Source organism: Cnephaeus nilssonii (genome assembly GCF_951640355.1).
Source record: "Cnephaeus nilssonii genome assembly, chromosome: 7".
NCBI classification, from domain to species: domain Eukaryota; kingdom Metazoa; phylum Chordata; class Mammalia; order Chiroptera; family Vespertilionidae; genus Cnephaeus; species Cnephaeus nilssonii.
Window position 1 is genome coordinate 72,586,561 of NC_137078.1, and position 25,486 is coordinate 72,612,046.

At 41.9% G+C, this 25,486-nt stretch overlaps 2 protein-coding genes across 3 annotated transcripts in view; both read right to left on the minus strand.

Annotated features, from left to right (window-relative positions):
- The window catches only part of USP24 (ubiquitin specific peptidase 24), a 143,613-nt gene extending 125,259 nt beyond the window's left edge, over positions 1 to 18,354 (minus strand). For both annotated transcript variants that reach the window (XM_079776309.1, XM_079776308.1), the window contains exon 1: positions 17,795 to 18,354. In XM_079776309.1, coding sequence (XP_079632435.1) covers positions 17,795 to 18,112 — 318 coding nt within the window. In that variant the 5' untranslated portion in view covers positions 18,113 to 18,354. The remainder of the gene's footprint in view (positions 1 to 17,794) is intronic.
- Positions 1 to 25,486, minus strand: part of RIMS3 (regulating synaptic membrane exocytosis 3) — a 273,736-nt gene that overhangs the window by 68,360 nt on the left and 179,890 nt on the right. The window lies entirely within an intron of this gene.

Sequence of the window (25,486 nt, forward strand, 5' to 3'; positions counted from 1 at the left end):
CTGCTATACTCTTGCAACTGTCATCCCTGCCTCCACACTCCCATTCTATCCCACTTCTGTGCCTCTTCCAAAATGCTACCAGAGTAATCTTCCTTTAAAACACAAAAGCTAAATAAACCAAACCAAAAAAAGAAATCTGATCCCATTTCTTACTTGTTCGGAAATCTCCATTAGCACCCAGCTGCCTACAGGTGCCTAGAAAATAAAAGCAAGTTTCCTGCACTGGCATGCAAGGCTCTTCCCCACCTGTGATGGTATTTGGAGATGGCACTTTGGGGAGGTGATTAAATCAGGGGAGCTCTGCTCTTATAAAAGAGATCACAGAGAGCTTCCTTGTTCCTACCACCAAGTGAGGTAATAGTGAGAAGACGGCCATCTATGAACCAGAAGTGAGTCCTCACCAGATGCTGAATCTTGACCTTGGATTTCCTAGCCTGCAGAACTATGAGAAATAATTTTGTGTTGTTTATAAGCCTTCCAGTCTACAGTATTTTGTTATAGCACTCCAAACAAACTGAGACTTTCTTCAAAGCCAGTTTAAATATCAACTCTTCAACAAAATTTTCAAGATTCCTCCTTGTAAAGTAAGGTATTCTGTCCTCTATATTTATAAAGAATTCTTATTCAGTATTTTCCTTTGCCTGAGAATCTATATATATAAAAGCCTAAGCGACCAGATGACCGATGATTGGTTGACCAGTCGCTATGACACACACTGATCAGCAGGGGCAGATAGACGCTCAATGCAGGAGCTGCCCCCTTGTGGTCAGTGTACTTCCGAGCGCCACTCAGCTGACTGATGGGCGCCAGACACTGGGCTCATGTCTGGCCACCACAGCCCAGAGACCGCAGCGGAGCAACAGCGAGCCTACTGAGCGGCGGCGGCAGCAGGCGCAGCGGAGCCGGGATGAGCAGGAGGGGCAGGTGGCGTTTGACTGCCAGTTTCAGCCTGATCCCCGCAGGCCACGCCGAGGGTCCCCACCGGTGCACGAATCCGGGCCTCTAGTATATTAATGAAGAAACACATTCTGCTACTGACACTTTAACACTTCCTATCACAGACGATAAATAAGAGCTTACAATTTCTTGTAAGGAGCATATTATAACAGAGTGCTGTGAAAGTATATAAGAAGTGGAACCCATGGAATATTATCCAACCTTAAAAAGAAAGAAAATCTTGCCCTGGCCAGGTGACTCAGTTGGTTGGAGCATCATCCTGTGCACCAAAAGGTTGCAGTTTCGATTCTGGGTCAGGGTACATACTTAGGTTGCGGGTTCAATCAATCCCAGGTTGGGGCCCATCTGGGAGGCAACAATCAATGTTTATCTCTCTCTCCCCCTACCTTTTCTCTCTTTAAAAATCAACAAGCATATCCTCGGATGAGGATTAAAAAATAAAGAACGAAGGAAGGAAGAAAAGAAAGGAGGGAAGGAAGGAAATCTTGTCACATGGTACAACATGGATGAACCTTGAGAATATTATGCTAAGTGAAATAAGTCAGTCAAAAATGACAAATACTGTTATATTCCACTTACATGAGGTATCTAAAGTAGTCAAATTCACACAAAAAGTAGAATGGTGGTTAACAGTTGTTTAATATGAGTTTCAGTGTTGCAGGATGAAAAAATTCTGGGGATCTGTTTCACAACTATGTAAATACTAGAGGCCTAGTGCACAAAATTCCTGCACAGGTTGGGTCCCTAGGCCTGGCCAGGGATCAGGGCCGATCAGGTTCCCCACCTCCTCCTTCCCTCACCACCTGCATACCACCACCGTGCAGTTCCTGCCTTCCCACCTCCTCCTTCCCCCTCTCCCTCAGCGCCCCGCCGCTAACGCCACTGGTCCCCCTGGTGTTCAGCGCACGTCATAGCGAGCGATCAAACTCCCGAGGGGACAATTTGCATATTAGCCTTTTATTATATGGGATATAGGATGCCTTACTCTACTAAACTGTACACTCAAAAATGGTTATGACGGTAAATTTTGTTATGTTTTTTAAAATAATTAAAAAATAGAATAAGAAGGTGACTCAGCATAATCATGGTGAAAGGTTGCCTATAAATGAAATGACATTTAATTTAAGGCCTAAGTAAGTATCTAACTTCTTTACCATAACTTTAAATCCATGGTTAATCCTTAGTCTTCATCTTACCTACTCCATCAGCAACATCTAAAACAGCTGCCCACTCCCTTCTGCTGGAAACACGTCCTTCACTTGGCTTCTAGGACAGAGCCTGGTTCCTCTCACCTTCACTAGCCACTGCTCAATCTCCTTTGCTGGTTCCTTGTCATCAGCCCAGTCTCTAAACACTGGAGCACCTTGGAGCCCAGTCCTCAGACCTCTTCTTTATACATATGGACTCCCTTGTGGTCTCACTAAGTAGAATCTAATGCAGTGTTTCTCAACTTTGTTTTCATTATGGCTCCTTCAAGGAGCCTTCTAAACATTTTTTTCCGCAATCATCCCATATCCATTAATTAAATACTAAATAAGATTGTACTGGGTAGGGTTGACTTTTGGAGCAAACCACTGTAATGTCTAAGATATTTTTCACCCCCTCCCCCCAAGAACCAATGCCCGCTTTGGAGTGCTATTGTCCCTGTTGACAATGCATAGTCTAATGGTTTTAAATACCACCTCTCAGCTGAGGCCCTCATATTTATCTCTTCCCTCTTCCCTAGGCTCCTCACATATATCCAATTCCTTCTTTGATATCTTCACTGGGATATTTAATAGTCTTCTTAAATGAACATGTCCAAAAACAAACTCCAGGCTTTCCAACCAGATTGTGTCACCTCCCTGTTCAGAATCCTCATTACAGTTGTCTACAAGGCCCTAGAGAGGAGCTGCCTCTCCTTCATCTTTGACCTCATCTCCCACTCTTCCATTCATTCACTAAGTTCCAGCCATATCGGCCTCCCTGCTGCTCCTCCCCATGGCGTCTGCACTAGGTGTGTGCCTTCTAGTTAGCACAAGAGTCAGCAAAGTGCATACAGCCCAGGGCCTCTTGTACTGGAATGCAGATGCGCTTACTGGGTTAAGTAGTCTATGGCTGCTTTTGCACTACAATAGCAGAGCCAAAGAGCTGCAACAGAGACTATATGGCCTGCAAAGCCTGAAATATTTACTATCTGGCCTTTCTGCTTTATTTTTTTCTATAGCACTTATCATCTGACATTCTGCGTTTTACTTATTTATCTTGGTTGTTGTCTGTTTCCCCTAACCTAAAATATAAGCTCCCCAGGCCAGAATTTTTGTTTGTTTGTTGCATTAGCACCAACAATCCCTGATACAGAGTGGTTTGGTTATTCAATAAATATTTGATGAATGAATAAATGTTAAGCACTTAATAAATACTCATAAAACGAAAGAGAAGGGGAAGGAATTCTAGGCACAGAGAATTTTGTGTGTGAGGGTCCCTACCAAAGAGAAGAAAATGCTTTAAATATATCACACTCTCTATCTCCTAACACCAGATACTGAATTGTATTAAACTTGATCTATTTACAGGTTTGGTGCCCCATTTGCATTGTGTTACTCGATGAGAGAAGCTGTATCTAATTCTCCAGCTATTACCCCCAGTGTTTTACCCTTTATCTGATACCTAAATTCCTTCTAACATCTCCAGAAATATCCCAGAGCCTCTGCCTAAATATGTCTAGTGATCAGGCACTTATGACATTTTGAGATTGACTGTTCTTTTGCAGAGAGAAGTTCAAAATATCTCTTCACGTAATTTGGACTAATACCTACCCTGGCCACAGTCACATGGGATATATTATTTTCTGTGAACCTTCATTTCTCCAATTGTGAAAAGGAGACTGCCATTTGTTTTGTTTATAACCACAAAGGGTTTTTATGAGTACTAAATAAGATGATGTATGTGAAAATGCTCTGTAAATTCAAACATCATGTAAATAAAAGTAAAGTACTATTATAGTTACCTAAACTGCTTTTAAAAGGTTATTCTGGCTTTAGCAGGTGTGCCTAATGGTTAGAGCGTCGACCATCAGACTGAAGGGACATGGGTTCGATTCCGTCAAGGGCATGCACCTCGGTTGCAGGCTTGATCCCCAGCCCCAGTCGGGGAGTATGTAGGAGGCAACCAATCAATGTGTCTCTCACATCGATGTTTCTCTCTCTGTGTGTCCCCTCTCCCTCCTACTCTCTCTAAAAATCAATGGAAAAAAATATATCCTTGGGTGAGGATTAACAACAACAAAAAAGGTTATTCCGCACCAATTTTTACTCATAGGAATAAAACTCCACTGAAAGCCCTTTTGTGATTCTATTTTAAAAGATATTCCATGTTCTTTCCAGCAATATTTTCTAATTCAGCTTAATCCTTATAGCCCTAAAATAATTCATTAGGCCTAACAAAAAGGTTCAAAGTGAAGAAATAGATGATGAAGGTGATGAGAATGAAAGTGAAAGTAAGGTATCGCGTGTGTGTGTGTGTGTGTGTGTGTGTGTGTGTGTGTGTGTGTGTAAAGAACAAAAAATTGAGTGAGGAAAGATAGCTTTAAGTCCCACCATTAGCTGTGTGATTTTAAACCAAGGTTTCTTAACCTTGACACTACTGACATGTTAGGATGCACAATTCTCTATTGAGGGGGCTGTGCGTGCACTGCAGGATGTTTAGCAGCATCCCTGTCCTCTACACACAAGTGCCAGTAGGACCCTCCAGTTGTGACAACTGGAAAGGTCTCCAGACATTGCCAAATGTCACCTGGGAGCAAAATCACCTCTGCTTGAGAGCCACTGTCTTAAATATCCTCATACTTCAGTTTCATCTATACGTGAAAACATCTACCTTTAGATCCAAGATCCCTTTTGGCTCTAAAAATGCTAAATTTCTGTAAGAGATCTGAATAAAGATGATCGAAAGTACAGTCTTATTAATGAGGAACAAGGTATGTCATGAAAGAAGTTAATATCTTTTGTTCAGTTTTCCTTATTACCTGGATAATAAAACTTCCTAGTATAGTTTAAATGATTCAATTACATAATCTTTTAAAAATAAACAAGAGAATTGGGTTGTTTTAAAAAATGTATCAAAAGATTAAAAAAGTAAACACTATCCTAGAATCTACATTAAAGGGGCATGAAAATCAATTTCAGTGCATAATCTTGACTCAATCTTGGATTAATTTTTAAAATGTCTATAAAGGATATTTTTGGTAAAGGTGGGAAACTCTGAATATGGACAAAATAATAGGGAATGTTAATGCATCACTGTTAAATTCTTCTGGCAAGATAACAGTATTGTAGGTCTACAGGAGAATGTCTTTGTCCTTAGGAGATTCATCTTGAAGTGTTAGGAGTCAAATGCCATGATGTTTGCAATTTATTTTCAAAGGGTTAAAAAAAAAGTGTGTGTGTGTGTGTGTGTGTGTGTGTGTGTGTGTGTGTAGTTATACATCCTAGAGACAGAGGATAGATGAAGCAAATGTGACAAGATGTTTGCAAATGTTGAATCAAGGTGAAGGGCATGCAAGTGTTCTTTGTACTATTCTTTCAACTTTTCCACTGGTTGATAATTGTTCAAGATAAAAACAGGAAAAACAAATCTAGTGTACAAATCAAATTACATCCACATTGGATTTTCAGTTGACCATAGCACACACACACACAACTTTTCCAGCACTTTATTAAGTACTTTACCCAATACTCCCTACTCTGTCAGAATCTCCTGGAATGGTCAGAGGCCCTGTTGGGGACAAGCTATTCTGAACAAACAATCCAAGTGATTCTGACCTAGTGCTGGCCATCCCTTCCCAACCTTCTTTAGGGTATGAACTCTAAAAGCAAGGCTGTGTCTTAGCAATCAGAAGCCAGACCATAGCTGAAGGCATTCAATAAAAATTTGTTCAGTGTTAAACAAATGGTTCCCATACTACTGTTTCTTTTCTCCTCCTACTTCCCCTCTGCACATTTTTTTTTTTAAACACTGGGGTGAGATAGAAAGGGTAAAAATATGGACAGTGTCTCAGTAGCTTTACGTCAAAATAAACTCAGATTAATGATAACATCATTAATCATTATTAGAGTAATAAATAGGACAACCCAAAACAAAAAACAACTCTAAAAATCAGTTTCCTGTTTTAATTGTACTGTAGCATCATGCTTTCTTTTTCTTCCCCAGAAATGACAATCTCTACAAATAATCTTCTCCTTACTAAGGTATAGCTCAACTATGCCATGTAACAAAGCTGTATTAAAAACAGAATGACAAACAGTCCTAGCAAAGGCTAAAAATAAAAAATAAAAAAAAATGTTAGTTTTAGCATCTATTATGTTCTTTCCTGTGAGTAATAGTTTTCTATGTGAGCTGCGGAAACAAACTTATCAAGCAAAGGGAATGCTACCAAATACCATAGCTCAGATTTCAAGTGTTATGTCCAAAATTGTGCCCATTATAGACACTAGAGGCCTGGTGCACGAAATCCATGCACGAAATCCATGCACGGGTAGGGTCCCTAGGCCTGGCCAGAGATCAGGGCCAATCGGGGCCTTCCTTCCCCCGGCTGCTGACTGGGGCCTTTCTTTGTTCTGCGCCGCCCCCTGGTGGTCAGCGCACGTCATAGCAAGCGGTTGAACTCCCGGTCCGGTGGAACTCCTGAGGGGACAATTTGCATATTAGCCTTTTATTATATAGGATTGGCAACAATTAAAAAAAAGTTCCCTTCCACAAACTGTAAAACAGGTAAAAATCATGGCAGAAATCTGTTATAAGACTTAACCAAAATATATGTTACCTATAAGCTATGGTATAGATTATTTTAGGCAAAATTGGCTTTACAAGACTATCTGTAATCCTTGAATGGAGGAAAATGTATTCCAAATGGTAATGCAAATGAAGATTTTCCAAATCAGACTGTTTCATTTAATTTAGCACCTGCTATGTCAAGGGTTACCCTGGACTTTATGGGAAATACAGAAGAGCAGATTCTGTCCTCAAAAACCTGAAATTCAGTCTGGGTGACAAATAAGTGAGTAATCCCAATACAATAATTCTAAGACAGAGATATGTAGGGTTTCTATTCCAACTTAAGAAAGGACTTTTAAGTAAGAGGGGAACATGAATGGGAAGAAGTGTAATGCAAAGTAGTAAGCTCTAACAGAAAGCCTTAGCAAACCTGATTAACATACTTGTGGTATGTTAGCATCTCAAGTCTCATGGGACTTGCTAGACTGAAATAAGGGGGCTGCTATTCATGACCTCTCTCTACCAACAGGAAGCCTGTGTTAAATCTACTCTGTGAAAAAGGATCAACTTGATGTCACATAGACAGTACTGTGGACCAACTCATACTCTAATGTGGCAAGAAAAGGGGAAGGAAGGATAAGGAGGATGTGCCAGGTAGAAGAAAAAGCATATACATAGGCAAGGAGTCATAAAAGGACTTGCCATATTTTAAGCCTAATTTTTCTTAAGGTATCCTCTAAGAGCTAATCATATACCCTATATATATCCTGTATTCATTAAAATATATAATCTAAGGTAAGTGTTATGTTTTTAGCATCTTAACACCATTCCAAGGTATCAATGAAAATGTTTAATTTCAAAGCTGCAAGTATATAATACATCCCAGTTGATACTTATGATAAACACTATACTTGACAGAACAAAAAGGCAATTTTAAGGAAGTAAAAGATACACACCTGAAACAGACAAATTAGGTCATATACTATTTCAAAAGATTTATACACTGACTATTAAGCTTATTTTTAAGTACCCATTACCCATGTGCAACTGGGGATAGACTTAGGCAGGAGCTCGCTAATCCTTGTCAGGTTTACTAGGATACTAAGTAGACAGACACAGCACCTTCACAAGTGATACCACTTGCTCAATCTTCCCTTCCTCAACCCGAACCAACTTTTATAAACTTACTAGTGACCCGGTGCACGAAATTCGTGCACATTAAAAGGGGATTAATTAGAGGAAATAATTTAATATTGCTATTTGCCCTTTCTCTATAATAGAAGTGTCAGAGATGAAAGAAAATTAGTAAAATGTATATGAAAACCTTCCTCCTGTCAGAGTCTGGGGCTCACCATGGGACCCAGAGTCAAGTCCCCGCCCACCCACATGCACCTCAAAATCGCGTGAGACCCAGACCCGGCCAGGCCCCCCGCATTGGGCTAGATCCAGACCCAGCCAGTCCCACACTTGTCAAGCCCTGCCAGGCAGGGGGCATAGCCTCAGGTCCCCTGCCCGGTGTCAGGATGGGGGGCGTGGCCTGAGGCCCCCTGGCCCAGACCGGAGTGGGGGGCGTGCCTTGAGGTCCTCCGTCAAACCCCACCAGGTGGAGGACATGGCCTGAGATCCCCTGTTAAGCCCCGCTGGGTGGGGGGCATGGCCTGAGGTCCCCTGTCAAGCCCCGCCAGGTGTGGGGGGGTGCAGCCTCAGGTCCCCTGGCCCAGCACCGGGAGGGGGGCGCAGCCTCAGGTCCCCTGTCAAGCCCCGCCGGGCGGGGGCGCGGCCTGAGTTCCCCCGACCCAGCACTGAGGGTGAACCTTGAGGCCCCCATCAAGCCCCGCTGGGTGGGGGGGCACGGCCTGAGGTCCCCTGTCAAGCCCAGCCAGGCAGGGGGGTGCAGCCTGAGGTCGCCCAGCCTGGCGCTGGGGCGGGGGGAGCAACCTGAGGTCCCCTAGCCCAGCACCAGGACGGGAAGCGCACCTTGAGGTCCTCCGTCAAGCCCCGCTGGGTGGGGGGCGTGGCCTGAGGTCCCCTGTCAAGCCCCACGGGGGCAGGGGAGGGCGTAGCCTCAGGTCCCCGCTAATTGCTCATTAAGGCTCCTTATGGGAACTTGGCCTCAGCTGTGGGTGCATCCATCTTTGTGATGGAGTGGTGGTCAATTTGCATATTCCCTCTTTATTAGATAGGATTAGCAATGTTGACATTAAAAAATGCTGAATGAGAAATCAAGATGAACATCTTGGGGGGGTAGGGGGAGGGACAAATCAAATGTCAACTTTGTTGCGCTAACCTAAACTAATATCTAACAAAGGAAATGGTGATGATTAAAATACAGCAAATTTGTGAGGAAGGATGATACATTAAAGATCACCTAGAGAAAAAGACTTCCTCATGTCAGAAAGACAGAGTGGTAAAGTATACAAAATACATCTTGTGAGGCAGAAGGCTGGTTCCCTCCCTGATTTTGCTAATGATCCAAGAGGTCCTCTCCCTAAATTGACAAGATTTAATACCATTAAGATCCCCAAGGTCCCTTTCAGCTCTTCAATTTTAATCCTTAAATTCAGAACTTTTAATTTTGTTTATTGGAATAGGAAGAGTGGAAGGTAGGAAATATTCTCTGTTCTACAGAGTATTTGTTTTATGGAGTGGATCTTGTTAAGTTTTTTTTTTTCCCCCATAGTATAATCACTATGAACTGGGTGAATCCAAAGTAACTCTATGCTGATTTTGATCTTCGAGTCTCATAAAAATGCTTGGAATTCCTTTACCACAGATAAGTTTTATTCTCCAACCATAAAACCCTCAAAGTAATGAAAAACAAACAGGACTTTCTTGTTATTCTCTATACATATCAGTATATCACAAACAAACTGCCAATTGTTATTATGGTTCAATTTTTTTATTTTAATATATGTATGTATATATGTATAGATATCTTTGCCTGGCATAATTTCAACACTGAGAGTACAGATTACTCAAGAGATACCTGACATTTTCTCAAAAATAAATATGATATACAGGATGATCTGTTGCTACTGCAACTTACCAAAACATTTCAAGTGAAGTGTACATCATGAGAAATAAATCTAACAAAATGAAAATTACTAACATTTTCAAAGTATTATTTTAGCAAAGACAGTCTACTCCAACATGAAACTGACCACAAAAAAAGCACACACACACACAAAATACTAATAAGCTAACATAACCTAAGGATTTCTAATGTTACTAATCCCAGGCAGGTTCTCATTTACAGAGTTACTACTATTTCCACCATCATTTTATTTCTAAAATCAACATTCCTCTAGCTTTAAAACAGCTTTTTGTATTATCAACAACCACAGAGATTTTTTAGCCTAAAATAAGACTAAAGCAATTTCTCTTTTCTGGGGAAAAATGTAAACATTAATGATTTTAGGACAAAAAGCAATGACATTTAACTGAAATAATTAGCACCATTCTTAAAGGAGATACTAGTTGAAAGAATCATCAACCCACTAATTAAACATCCAACAAGTAAATAAATACAAATTTTGTACATTTCATAGCACTAAAGAAATATCTTGAAAAAAAAATCACTTGGTTTATGGCAATGGATACCACTACAGATCAAATTCCATCACAAACAATTCTTGAGGCCCTAATCAAATGATTTTGATAGATAGATCTGAACTCTTTCATATTTATCCCTCAACTCTTCAAGGCCTCTAGTTTCTGAATTACAATTTATTAGACTCAAAGCATAAGAAATCCACCAGCCTTTAATTTGTAAAAGGGAAGGGACTATGTGTGATTGGCTCACTGTCCTCTTAACACCTAGCTCAGTGCCTAGCACACAGTAAGTGCTCAATAAAAACCTACTAAAGGAATGGCTGTTTTGTTAAATGGCCTACGAACTATTTTTGTTGCTGTGACATTTTTAGTTTAATGTCTGTTTTTTATCATCAGTATTTGATTTTTATTACTATTTAATGTAAATCTAGAGTTTTTAAAATTTATATTCCATTTAACAAAAAACCCAGAAATAGTATCCCGCCCTCTTAAAAATAGACACGAGACATTATATAAAAGACAGAGTCAAGTGAGTAGAAAGCTTCTTGAAAACAACAGATAAAATTGGGTCTAGAGCCTATCAACAGCCCAACCATCGTGACACTGCCACAGGCCATAGGCTACAGAGGTGACAAGGGAAAGCTGCGTGGGCCAGGGGTGCACCCTCTTCCACCCCTTTGGCAAATCAACACCATGCTCCAAGGCAGCTGTCTTTAAACACAGTCACAGACCTTTGCGAGTACTGAAAAGCTGGCAGGTAATCTAAAGGCCAAACGCATCTGAGTCATAAATGACAATATTCTAAAAACAAGACAAAATGCTATGAGATATTACGTGAGAACTGGGGGTAGCATGCAGAAAAGGAGAAAGGCAGGAAAAACAACTAAATAGAAATTCCATTAAAGCTTAAACTGTGACTCAAATCTGAAAAGTCCTGCTGAGTCGCATCTTCCTAGCCAATTTTCTTACAAGGAGAACTAATTAGAAACTAATATTCTAAATAAAATATTTCTAACACAAACACCTTAAACTTAAGTGAAAGCATATCAAATAGTGTCAATAGAATTTCACAACACAAATAACTGGCTAAGTTACTACAAAAAAGCAACTTGTGTGCTGGAACAATGAAACTTATCTTTGGAAGTGAGAAGACTTTGGTGGGCACCTAAGATGTTATTTCTCTTTAAGGAAAAAAGAAATCTTCAAGTCATCCCTAGAAAAAGATTACACGATCTTTCCATTTCAATTTCTGGGAAGATTATCAAAATAAAATTTTGACTCAATTGTGTTAGTTCTTTTCTTCAGAACACTTAAAAAATAAACCAAACCTACAGTTACTTGCTCCATTAACTAACTTAAGGTTAATTTCTAAAACAAGTAGATTCCACTTCCTTTTCCTTCCCACCCATACAGAAAAAAATAAAAATAAATGTAAGCCACCAATGGTGGAAACCAGGCTTCTCATTGTTGGATAGAGAAGTGGACTGATAAACATATAATTAAAAAACCAAACAGTTATAAAATACTATCCCCAAAACTATCACAGATTATCGACAATAATGTTATCTACTAATAAAAGCTTAAGAAAAAATTTATAAATCAATTGTGATTAATAAATGTTTCCATACTGAATAAAAAATCCCATAATAATGAGAAATACAAATGTAAAAAAGAAACAAAAACTCCTTTCAAGGAGGTAAGATAAAACATTTACTCTTTTGAAAACGAAGCCCAATTTTCTTAGTAGTGCCTCCGCATTCTAGTATCCTCAGAATTTTCCAAACCTGAAGCTACTTCTTTATGTGCCCAACTTCCTTCTCTTTCATTTTTTAAGAAAACTAAAATCTTGGTAAAATGTGTTACACATGCCTGACCTTTCTTAAACAGCATATTGGAACCATTCTTTGAATGGGCACCATTAAAAATGCCTCTCAGGGTCATGAATCATGAAGCACAGAACGCTGTTTCATATTGCTCTATACAAATTGGCTGGCCTGTTTTGTTTGAGTCTGCTTTTAAGGTTTTCCTATCCCCTTTTACCATTGAGCTGCTTCCTATCCCCACTTCTATCATCAAATGTGCATGCCTCAACAGCTCATCACCTCCTGTTTGGACTACTACAAAACCCTTCTAATTTGCTACTTTTAATTTGATAGGAAACCTAGTATTAAAACTTATTTGAACTATAATTTTTTTAAGTTACAATACAAATGAGTAAAAAGTATGAGCTTAGTGCATTAAATGTATGGAGGTGTTTTGAAATTGTTTAATGTTATATTTAAGTTGCATTCAAGTTGAAACTGTTTCCTCAATTTATTAAAACATTACGACATTTACTTTTCTAATATTGTAATTGGTTTCAAATTCTAAGCTAATAGCATTATTAGGCTGTATACAGCTGTAGTACCTACTATGATTTCACTAGAACTACACACTCAATGACACATAAAAGGTACTTCCTTCATGTCTAATTACATTCATTCTAATAGCATATGGCGAGTTAATAACAAGGTAAGAATCTATTAGATGAACTCACAAACCTAATTCCCAAAGGAAATACATATATACTATAAAGAAATTGTTATTTCAAAAATTGAGCTAGCTTTCAGACTCCTTATTTTTATTTCATCTACTTTCAACTGATTATGGGTTATATATTCAAATCACTAATAACTAAAATTTAGTTGATATTTACTCTATACTTAAATGTACTAGGGTTGTATATTTTAGGGGAAAGGGACATAACTTTTAATATAAATATTGATGGTATTATAATTTTAATTCATTTACATCTTCTACTTACTAAGGGGGGGGGCAGAAATGAGGTAAGTTAAGAAACTACAAATTAATGTGATTTTTATTTTTGTGATTATAGCAGGACCAGCTTTGGGGCTCTTAAAAAACAAAGAAGCAATGAAATCTTGCAAACACTTTTGACAAAGTAACTCCAGAAGGAATGTACACATTAAAACAATAACAAAACAAGGAGTTCACAATATTGCTAGACAACAGTATTAAATGTCACGTCTAAGAATATTAATTATCACAGAAAGTTATTTCTAGCTGTTAACAGAAATCTCCTTGAAAAACCATTTTGGTATTTTCTAAAGACAAATAAGGAGACTTAATAATAAATAAGATACATTTCACAGTTAAATTTTATAAGATGCCCACAACGGTGCCTGGTTCTGATTTCTACTGGTCCCTTTAACAGGATCACAAGTCTTAAAGGACCAACTCTCCCACTCGGTGAAGGGCAGAATCATGGGCATGCCCTTAGCAGTGGCCAGAGGGGTTTATATTACCCACATAAGAAACAGTAAAGAACTCTGACAGTGGGAGTGTTAAATATCTGAATAAATTATTTAGAGCAGTTGTCAGATCTCACTCTCTTTAATATTAGAACAGGCTCTCACCAGCCTTGGAAAGGTTCTGAAGAAATGCTATTCAAAATCAAAACTGGATAGCTTCTTTGAAGTTCCTTCCAGACTCAGAGACTAAGAATTATACATACATCCAAGTCCAACACTACTAACACTAAAGACAACTTTCTGCAAAGCAATACCTTTACTTAATAGAGGAAATTAAAAAGGTGGCTTTCTGTGAAGTTTTACGTTTTCTGCTAGAAAGCTGGGTCTTCTTTATCTGCATTCTCCTGGCTTCCATGGAACCAGAAGTTAACTGCTTTTACTTTCCAAAATTTAATTTTTAAACCAAATCCTAATTATAGCATGGACCCAAATTACTAAACTGATTTCCCTAATGAGCTACATGACCTTGGGAAGTTACTTCTTGTAAAATGAGAGGCCTTGCCCTAAGATCAACTAGAATGCAATCTTCATGTTCTGCTCTGCACCGTACTCTCAGCCCCAGTATAGGGAAGGCATTAATGAGAGGATCATTATTGAATGAGAGGATCATTCCTGTCCGAAAACTACAAATATAAATGTAATCATTTTTCTTTTAAAAACAATTAGATTTTAATCTGTATATTAGGTTTTAATCTATATATTCCCAAACATTTTTAAGAGGACACTGAAACTAAAATTTCCTATTCAATAAGTAAAGTTTTATATAATTTAAAATAAGGTATTCATTTTTCAGAAATAAAACGGGTAAATCATACAAGAACCGACAAACTTCACCCAGTTTGTTACACTTCCCTTTTCTTCATCCCCTTTAACCCGTTACTGTATCTTGTCTCTTTCCTTTGAAACAAAAATAGCTGGTACAGAGAGCATGCACTGGATTTGCAGTGAGAAGGCCTGAGTTCCATTCCTATCTCTTTCATTAACTGGCTCTGTAGTGCCAAGCCACTTCCCCTTTGGGGACTGCAAGACTGCATTTGTAAAACAAGATAGCTAAACTAATTATTAATTTCTAAAATCTTCTGCTTTAAAAATCTATAATTCTCCTTTTATTCTAATTACTATTCTATTCTTAATGCCTTGATTCAGTGCTTGCCACCTCATTCCTAGACTTGCACAGTAGCCCCCAACGTATTGTATTACCTTATTTTTCCTTCTTATCCTAAAACTAGAGGCCTGGAGCACAAATTCATGCACTAGTGGGGTCCCTCCGCCTGGCCTGCGGAATCAGCCAAAACTGGCTCTCCGACATCCCCTGAGGGGTCCTGGATTGCGAGAGGGCGCAGGCCAGGCGGAGGGACCCCAGTGGTGCAACATCGGGGCCAGGGAGGGATGCAGGAGGGCTCCAGGGAGTGTTGGGCCCATCTTGCTCAGACCCGATTGGCCGGACCCTAGCAGCAAGCTAACCTACCGGTCGGAGCATCTGCCCCCTGGTGGTCAGTGCACATCATAGCGAGCAGTTGAGTGGCCTTAGCATATCATTAGCATATTACGCTTTGATTGGTTTAACGGACGACAGGACACTTAGCATATTAGGCTTTTATTATATAGGATGAATTCAATCCTAAAACCATGAGTTAAGCAGAGTCAAAAACAGTCTTTAAAGTCAGAGAGACCCAGGTTTAAATTAAGACTCTGCCACTAACTAACCATATCTCTAAAATGGTGATATTATTAACTACCTCACTAAGGATTAAATAAACTATAAACAAAGTACCTAATACAATGCCTGACATGCTGAAATACTCAACAGCAATTAGCAACTTTCCCTATTCCCCAAGATCAAAAGTTTCAGTTTCCCACTATAGCAAGGGTGACCAATAAGCTGCACAGGTGGCATGCAAGAAGACTTGTAAGAGGCAAAAACTGGGTTAAACATTCTCACCAGGTTCCTGTGTCTGCCTGTATTCTGCCAATATGCTTCTGGGTAAAGCAGCCTCAGTCACCAGCTCCTTGTGAATTCTCAAAATTAAATGGTGCAGCCTCCCCAGGCCAAATCGACAGTTCAAGAGGAAATGAAAACTGGACACAACTCCTCAAAAAGACATAGATCCTCTTGGTTTTACCTGAAAGCAAACTTCTTAGCCTATCATCATGTGAAAAGCCAGTTCCAATATTTTGTACTTAAATGTACAGGCAATACAGCTAATGTTAAAGTACCATCAAGCATTGTAATTTAACTTGGTTTTTCAATCAAAGAAAATTAAAATGTGACAAAAGAAAAAAAGAATAAAGTTTCTCACAAAATGAGGATTTTCTCACTGAGCTTTGTAGAGTTACACAAATGCCTCAGCAAAAGCAATGGCTTTTTTATTTCAAAACTGGGTCAAAAGTGGAAGGAACAAGAAGAGGGGTAATGGGGGCTTGCTTGCAAAGAGAAGCTTATTTCTTATAAAGTGACTTAAGTACAGTCAGTTGATGATCTGGAATTTTTTAAAAATTTCCAAACTAGGCCCTGGCTGGTTTGGCTCAGTGGATGGAGCATCGGCCTGCGGACTGGAGGGTGCCGGGTTCGGTTCCGGTCAAGGGCATGTGCCTTGGTTGCCTGGCACATCCCCAGTGGGGGGTGTGCTGGAGGCAGCTGATCCGATGTTTCTCTCTCATGGATGTTTCTAACTATCCCTCTCCCCTCCTCTCTGAAAAATCAATAAAATATGTGTGTTTTTTTTAATTCCAAACTAGGAATAACAATCTTACTGCCATACATTAATCAATGATACAGCTGAGTTACTGGGTAACACAGGGCACTCAATCAAGTGTATAGAAATCTGGAAACCAAAGAAATCTTGGGAAGAAACCTGGTTTTTTGAAGTGCCTTCTCTTCCAAGCTACTTAAGTCCAAGCAATTGCTGCAAAAGTATGTAATTGAAAGAATATAATACTATTTAGGGGAAAATCTTGCAGAAGGCTTAGCTTCATTAAGAATTATTCCCCACCCCACCCCCCCAAAAAAAGAAGAATTAACCAAATTCCTATATCTGCTTAAGAACACAAACCACCAACTGAAAATGTGTTCTTCTGTGATCAGGCCCACCAGCTCTACTGGACCCTTTGAAATACACTACCCAATGAATCGGAAGGAAATTCCTGCCACCAGCTGCCATGTTGCTTCTGGTTCATCATTTTTTAAACAACAGTTAAAGTTCATCCACACACACTCCCCCCCCACGCCCCCCCCCCAATGTTCTTTGCTCACATCCCAAATTAAACAGCCCTAATTTTCTCTACCCAGACTTGCGATGTATCATCAAAGCCATTTACCTCGATGACTTTCCTCCTCCACTCCCATTTATCTCCTCTGCATACAGTCCCTTTCCCAGGCCAGTTTTCCCTCATTTATGACCTTATCTATGACCAGGACTCAACTCACTCAGTCTTGGTTCCAGCTTCATCTCCCTATTCCAGTCCCCATCATGCCCAGTCCCTCCTCAGCTACACTCCAGCCCCGGCCTCTGACCTCTAACCTCACAGTCCAATCCCCACCGTTTTTAATACCCGACCTTATGAACGCCTGCGCCCCCCACCCCACACCGTAGACCAAGTCCTGTCACCCCGGCCCTGCCCAGCCCCTCTTCCTGTTAGATCCCCGGCCCAATCTTCCTCTTTTGGGTCTGCGACTAAATGAAACCCAGACCCCACTCCTCACCCCGGCGATCCTCCCTGGGGCCCAGCAAAGGGCCACTCGGGCTGGCCCATCACACTTTCTGTCCGACTCTGAACCGGGTGCGTCTCCCATTCATTCCCGGGAACCCGGCGTCACGAAATCTCAGACCCTAGCCTCGTCTACGAGGACCCCATGTCTGCCTCCCGAGACACCGTCCTCACAGTCCAGGGTGTCTTCCCCACCTCCGAGGCCGGCCTGGGACCCGCCGGCCCGTCCGCGACCCGGGCTGGCTCCGAGCGCGAGCTCAGCCCCGGAGCCCGGAGACCCCTCCTCACCCTACCGCGCAGCCCAGCCCTGCACCCCAAGCCCCCCATTCGGCCCTTCTCTAGGGGTCCCTCTCCCCACTTGACCCCCGTGCGGTGACCTGCGCCCCCGACGAGCCCGGTGCTCCACTCTCTCGGGTTCTGCGCCCCACACCTACTCCCTCCGCACGCCGCCCAGTGGGGTGTGTCCCCGCCACCCACCGGCCTCACCGCGGGGTCACGGCTCCCCTGCTCACCTCGGCGTCCACCACCTCGTGGTAGGCGGGCGGGGGGTCGAAGCCGCCGCCGCCGCCTCCGGTGTTGCCACCGCGGGAGGGGCCGCCGTCGCCGCCGCCGTCGCCGCGCGGGCCCCCGCCGGGCCCGGGGCTGGGGCCGCCGCCGCTGTCCATGGGCTCGTAGCCGCCGTAGTCCAGGCCCGGCCGCTCGTTGGTGAGCAGCGCCACGGCCTCGTTGATGTCGTTCTTGGCCAGGCGCAGGGCCTTGCGGATGGTGGCGGGGTCCGAGAAGCCCATGCACAGCAGCGTGGTCATGTGCTGCTCCTCCTCCGACTCCATGGCGCGGGCCTCCGGGCCGCGCCGGCCGGCGGGCGGCGAAGCTGCGGGTGCCGGGCTCTGCGGGCCGCGCGAGGCTGCTTCGGCGCCGTCCCCGCGCCCCGGCGGGCCTCTGCGCTCCCGGCCTGCGCCCTCCGGGGCCGCCGGGCCAGGCTGGGTGCGGGCGTGCGCGCCGCGAGCCGAGCGAGGGCGGTGGGGCGCTCAGGCGCGGCGGCCCGGCCCAGCCCTGCGCGCCGCCATGTTGGCCTCCGCCTCCCCTCCCCTCCCCCGCCGCCGCCGCCCGCGCCTCCGCCTCCGCCCGCGGGGCCGCGCCTCCGCTCCCGGAAGTGGCCCGAGGCCCGCGGTTCACGGGAAAGGTTGGAGGTGATTTTTTTTTTTTTTTTCTTAAAGGAGCGAAGGGAGGGGCCACGCCGAAAAGCGTCTCTACGGTGGAAGGGCCCCCGCGAGGCCCGGGCGGAGGCGAGGGAGGGTCCCCGGTCGTCGCCGCGCCGCTCGCTCATGTCTCCAGCAACGGGCTCCCCCGGGAGCCGGAGGGCGGGAGCGCAGTGCACCTCGCGGCGCGGAGCGCCCGCCAAGCCCAAGCCCAGGATCCAGGGACCGCGGCTCCCTCCGCCTCGCACCCGCACCCCCGGAGTCCCCGCTGGACACCGCGTCCCGACACGCACCGCGTCCTGAAGGCAATTCCCTTGCCGCGGCCTCCAGCCCCGCCTGAGATGCCTGGTGCCGGAGGAAATTCACCTGCCACGCTGCCTGAAATACACCCCGACGTCGACCTGAGGTCATGCCCAAACCGGGCATGTCCACCCACCCGAGCTGAAATGTACCCCCACGTACACTTACCCCAAGTCCCCCCATCTCTCTGAAATCACCTCCAACCGGTTGGAATGAAATCCCAACCTTCCCCGAGTTTTCCATCCAACATTGAGTGGCCACCAAACCTGACGGAACTGCCCTGAGAGTCTGAAGTACAGGTTACCACCTTAACTCTCAATCTCAGGGCTGTCTAGGAAAACTCCGCATCCCCCGCCCCAGCCACAGACTCTGCTCCCCACCGCAGGCTGACCCACCCACCGCACACAGCAGCCTCTGGCTCAGGATTCCCGCTACTTCCGCCCTTGGAATCCCTGAGCGATCCTCTCCCCGTTGCTCTATTTGCTTTCTCTTGTCACCTTTAGCATTAGAGCTCCAGGGCCCTTATCGCCAGCCCCCTTGGCTCCACCATCTAAGCTCTGGCCCTGCCTCTACCCGACACCCCCCTCAATTTCCTTTAATTCACGCTAATCAATCCTAGGTTCTTTTCTCCAAAGTCATGATGCCTTCTCCTTATCTCACTGAGTACTTGCTAACTTAGTTCATCTCACCAGCTAACCTTTTTATTTTCATCCCATCAAACCCCTCCTATTGCCAACCCAGCCGTCACTAAAATCTCCACTATCCCAAATCTTAAATTAGGAGCAGTACTGAGAAATTTTCTCTGTCAGCAGCTTTTCCCCTGGACCATGAGCCCTTCTTGCTTGGTACTTGCTACCTATGTTCATAAACACCCAGCGATTTGATTTTCAGGGTGAACTTATCACTGTTGTTTACATTTAGATGGAGTAACTGTATTCATTGTACTGATTAAAGGCTAGGTTATAGACCAAAGACTAGGCTTCATATTCAAAGGGAGTAAAGTATCTTAGTTTCTACATGAAAATAAAACAAGTTCTTCTTCTTACATTTCTGGATAACAACAAAAAACCTACTAAGGAAGAATGCCTATAATTGGATCCAGGTCACAGCATTTATATTGGAGTGAAATTTTATTGTATCATCGAGTTTTAGGTACTCAATGATGTTTTAAATATTTATCTGTGGCATATGAAGAACAAAGGTAATCTAAATCAACCCAAGCAGCCTGTCACACATGCCAAGGTATTTAATGTACTCAACAAATAGGCACTGAGTCTGGATCAGGTGCCAGATACTGTTCTTGGCAGTGGTAACACAAACAGAAAACAAAGCAGACAAAATTTGATGATGGCAAAGTGGTGCATTCAATTTTGTCAAATGAAAAGTTAATTAAGTGACCAGATTAAGAAAAGAGCTGCAAGGGGAGAGAAAGGAACAAGTAAAGAAAAAATTGTGTGCCACTAAAATTCAAAATAGAACCCAAGGGATAACGAGACAGAGCTGACCAATTCAGATGGCACATAAAAAGACTCATCAACAGTGGCAGGTTTATAGAACATGACAGAGGAAGCTGTGCTGAGCTGCGAAGAGGAAGCAGAGAAGGAAGCAGAGAAAAACAAAGTCCGTGATAAAAACTGGAAAGGAGCCACCAAGGCTACAAGAAACAAGGAAGGCCATTTGTGAACTGGACGCTGGAGTGACTGAAAAGCCACAGTGTCATTTGAGGATACAAGTAGAATAATCACACTTTTTTGCATGTAAGAGAGCAAGAATAAACACTCTGGAATTGGGATAGCAGGGAAGGGGAATATGGTATGACTATTCATACTTTCACTTACATTTTTTAATTTATTTTTTTGCTTTGTATTTATCTTCATTGCAGCAAAATCTTGAAAATGTTAAGAAAACAAAAACAGTAAAGCATAGTCAATTCACATTTACTCTTCCCTAGAAGCTTCTAGAAGAGAAAGAAAAAAAAAGCTAGGTCTACAAGAAAGGTGTGATGGACTGTCTTGAAGATAAGATATGAGGGTTTTCTAATATTGATTAATAATTTTAAAAATATTTAGTGTTTTGTTTTGTTTTGTTTTGTTTTTGAGCCAGGCTGAGGATTAGGGAGACAAACTGTGAGCAAGACATGCATGATTTCTGCCCTTTTAGAACTGACAGTCTTTGCAGGGAGATCCACAAATAAGCAGTAATCATAAAGTGTGATAGGTACTTTGATAGGGAAATTTGGGGATGTAAGGAGAAAATTTCGTGCCCTCTGTGGTATAAATTACCCTGTCTAGGAATTCTGGAAAGTTTCCAAGAGGAAATGATATTTAAACTATAACCTGACAGAAAGCAGGAAACCCAGGAAAAGAAATATGAGATGAGGGGAGCGAGTACCAAAGAATAGGAACGGCATACACAAAGACCCTGAAGTGGGGGAGAGGAAAGCAGTTTAGAGGAATGAATAGCCAGTGAAGTATGGCTTGAGTGTAGAGCACTAGAGAGGTAGTTGTGAGAAAGGAATATAGAAAGGCAGAGAAAAGACCTGAGATGGGCACTTAAACTGTGATAAGAAGTTTGAACTTTATTCTGAGGGAATGGGAAGCCACTGAAACATTTCTAGAGGAGAGAGGGATCATATTTAAATTTTAGTTCGACCTACTGCAGTGTAGAGAATGGTCTAGAGGGGAGGAAGAATAAAGGTGGAGAATCCAGTTAGGAGACAAGACCAGTCAGCCTTCCTAGGTAACCACTTTGTAATGAAGAATTGAATATTTTCTAAGTAAAAATAAATCAAAGAAAGGCATAACATATGAGTTCACTTACATGTGGAATCTATAAAACAAAGCAAATGAATAAACAAAGAAAAACAGACCCATAGATATAGACACTAATCTGATAGTTGCCAAAGAGGCTGGTTGGGGGATGGGGGGAAAAAGAAATAAGCTTCTTTGTTTAAAGCATTTTATTTTGAAGTGATTCAGACAAGTAGAAAAAATACTATTAATAATTGAGTTTTGTTTTCTTATCCAATCTACAATATTTGTCTTTTTTTCTTGGTTTCTGGCAGTTTTACTGTAATGTGTCTAGGGGTGGTTTTCTTTTTTACTTATCTTTAATGGAGTTTGTAAAGTTTCTTGAATATGTGACTTGAAATCTTTCATTAGCTTGGGAAATCCCTGGCCGTTATTTCTTTATTTATTAACTAGAGGCCCGGTGCATGACATTCGTGCACTGGAGGGGGGGTCCCTCAGCCCGGCCTGTACCCTCTCGCAGTCCCCTCTGCCACCACTGCTGTACTCCCAAGCCATGAGCCCAGCTTCTGGCTGAGCAGTGCTCCCCCTGTGGGAGCGCACTGACCACCAGGGGGCAGCTCCTGCATTGAGCATCTGCCCCCTGGTGGTCAGTGTGCGTCATAGTGACCTGTCGTTCCACCGTTTGGTCAATTTGCATATTAGGCTTTTATTATATAGGATTCTATTTTATTCTCTCTCTCTTCTCCATTTGGGACTTCTACTATGTGAATGTGAGGCTCTTTTCACTGAGTCATATCTGATGCTTATGCTTGTTTATGTATTTTTTAGTCTTTTGACTGTGCTGAAGTTTGGATTTTTTTCTGTTCTGCCTTACAGTTCACAAATTCTCTTTTTAGCTACATCTCATCTGCTGTTAAGTCTATCTATTGAGTTCTTAATTTCAGCTATTGCATATTTAAGCTCCATAATTTCACTCTAATTCTAAAACTTCCATATGTGAGTTGAAACTCTTTATCTTGTCATTTAATTTATTGAGCATATTAATCAGTTATTTTATAATCTGTGTATGATAACCTCCATATCTGGATCTCTTGTGGTTGTGTTTCTATTGTCTGATTTTTCTCTTGACTACCAATCAAATCTTATATTTTTATAAGCATAATTTTTTAAAACAATTCTGGGCATTGTATATTGTTTAAAAACTATATAGATGACCTGAGGTTCTAGATGATGTTATCTTCCTTACAAGGTGATTTATTTTAGCTTCTGGTGGACAATTGGGAGTAGGGATGATGAGCAAATTAATCCAATAAAGGATTAAGTTTCTTTTGAAACCAGACCTCAGTTTTTGTAAGGCTTGGTCTATGTTTGGTGTACCCTTACTCCTAGCAATCTTTAGGGTTCCAAAATTAATTAATTAATTAGTTAATTAATTAATTAATTTATTTATTTATTTATTTGCCATATCTCAAACCATCCCAATACATGTGGCTTAAAACAACAATGATATATTATTTTTCACAATTCTCTAGGCTGACTGGACAGTTCTGCTCCATTTGGTGTTGACTGGGATCACTCATAAAGCTGCATTCACCTAAGAGCTTGGCTGGGGGTGCTTTGATGCTCTTCCACACGGCCTCTCTCTCCACATAATAGCCCCTCTTCCAGGGCTTCTCCATGTGACCCATCTCTCCATTTGGATAACCTGGACTTCCTTAAGGATGGAGTTTGGGTTCCAAGAAGGAGAATTCCAAAAGTACAAAACCTCAGGGATGAATGCTTATCAAATCTCTTTTTGTGTACTTTTATTGTGGTACTATTGATAAAAACAAATCACCTGGCCAAGCCTAAAGCCAATGTAAAGAGTGAACACTGAGAGGCATAAATATTGGGAGGTATGGTTCATTGGGGAGCCACCAATGTAACAGATTACCATGCCAAATGAAAGCTTGGGGTGTTTACCACGGTACCTCCTCTTTCGTGGCCTTTGATCTCCAGTTTTTGTCATCACAGTTCCCTAAGGCTACCCAAAGCTCTCCTTAGCCTCTTGCCCTCTTGGTTGCTAAGAGCCAGCGAATGCAGCAAAGGGAAAGGCAGTACCCAATGATGGGCTAGCCTCTTTGTACTTTTCTTGTTCTCCTTGGAATTTGGCCCTTCAAGTTCTTGCTTGAAGAGAACTTGAAACTTCCAAGTTTGTTTAAAAACTTTCCAGTGCCTTCAGACAGATATTTCTTCTGTTCTGCCCAGCTTGTCTAGTTGTTCTCAATAAGAGGGATGGTCTTAAACAAGCAGAGCTGTCCTTGCTGGAATCAGAAATCCCATAGAAGGGAAGAAGATGGAGAGCATTTTGAGATAGGGGTAAAGGAGCAGTCCTTGACAGAGAAGGAGATTTAGCAAGACTAGGAAGAGGTTAGTATTTTGCAGGTTCCAGGAATGCCCTGCTGCCTCACAGTACCTCAAGAAGTAGAGGTTAAAGAGAAATGGCTGCCTGGGCCCCCAGGATTTCCAGCTTTCACAAAATCCCCCAATCTCTAGCAGGTAAGGGAAGTAGCAGAACGACCTTCACTCAGAGGACCTTAGCCTGTGCAGGCTCAGACTGTGATCTTGTCAGTGTTAACTAGTACAGACCAAGGCAGAGGGCCCTTCCTGGTGCTCTAGACTGCAGAAGACCCCTGCAACTTGTATAAAGCCCTCCTGTTGCAGAGGAGGGAACCTTAATTATAATGAAAACGTTCTCAGATTGACTGTGGTGATAGTTGCACACAGGAACATTATAATTTAACATCTCAATACTTTCACAAATGAGGGTTAAGGTGAGATTTAATTTGTTTAAAAAAATAAAGTAAAATGATATTTAATGTACCAGATTTTTATGGATGCAAAGCCATACCCATCATATATATTAAAAAAAAATAATAAAAATAACCACCAGAAAATTGGCATCAACAGCTATACCGATTTGGTGTTTGTTGTTGTTTTTGTGTTTTTTTTATTTTTTTTTTGGGGGGGGGGGGGTAAAACAGCTTTATTGAGATGTAATTCATATACCATACAGTTCACCCATTTAAAGTGTACAGTGGTTTTTAGTATATTCATAGATATGTGTAACTATCACCACAGTCATTTTTAGAACATCTTTATCATTAAGAAAGAATGCCCATACTTTTTAACTATCCCTCTTCTTTCTCCTCATTCCCCCCAGTGTTGAGCAAACTACCACTAATCTACTTTCTGTCTCTGGAGCTTTTCCTATTCTAGAAACTTCATGTAAGTGGAATCTTATAACATGTGGTCTTTTTTGTCTGGCTTCTTTTACTTAGTATACTATTTTCAAGCTTTATCCGTGTTGTGTAGAATGTATCAGTACTTTATTCCATTTTATGGCTGAATAATATTTCATCATATGGACATACCACGTTTTGCTTACCCATTAATAATAGACATTTGAGTTGTTACTACCATTTGAGTATTGTGAATAATGCTACTACAACAATTTATGTGAAATATCTTGTGTGGACATATATTTTAATCTCTCTTGGACATATACCTAAGAGTGGAACTGTTGGGTGTAATGTCAACTCTATGTTTAACTTTTTGAGGAAACGCAAATTGTTTTCAAAGTAGCCTAACCATTTTACATTCCCACCAGCAGCCTATGAGTGCTCTGATTCCTTCACATCTTCTCTAACACTTATTATAAGCTGACGTTTTGATTATAGCCATCCTAGTGGGTGTGAAGTGGTATCTTCTGGTTGTGATTTCCCTGCTAATGATGTTGAGCATCTGTTTATGTGCTTATTGGTCAATTATATATCTTCTTTGGAGAAATGTCTATTCAAGTCCTTTGGTCCTTTTTGAATTGAGTTATGCTTTTATTAAGTTGTAAGGGTTCTTTTATATTCTAGATCCAAGTTCTTTACTAGGTGTATGATTTTGCACATATTTTCTCCTATTC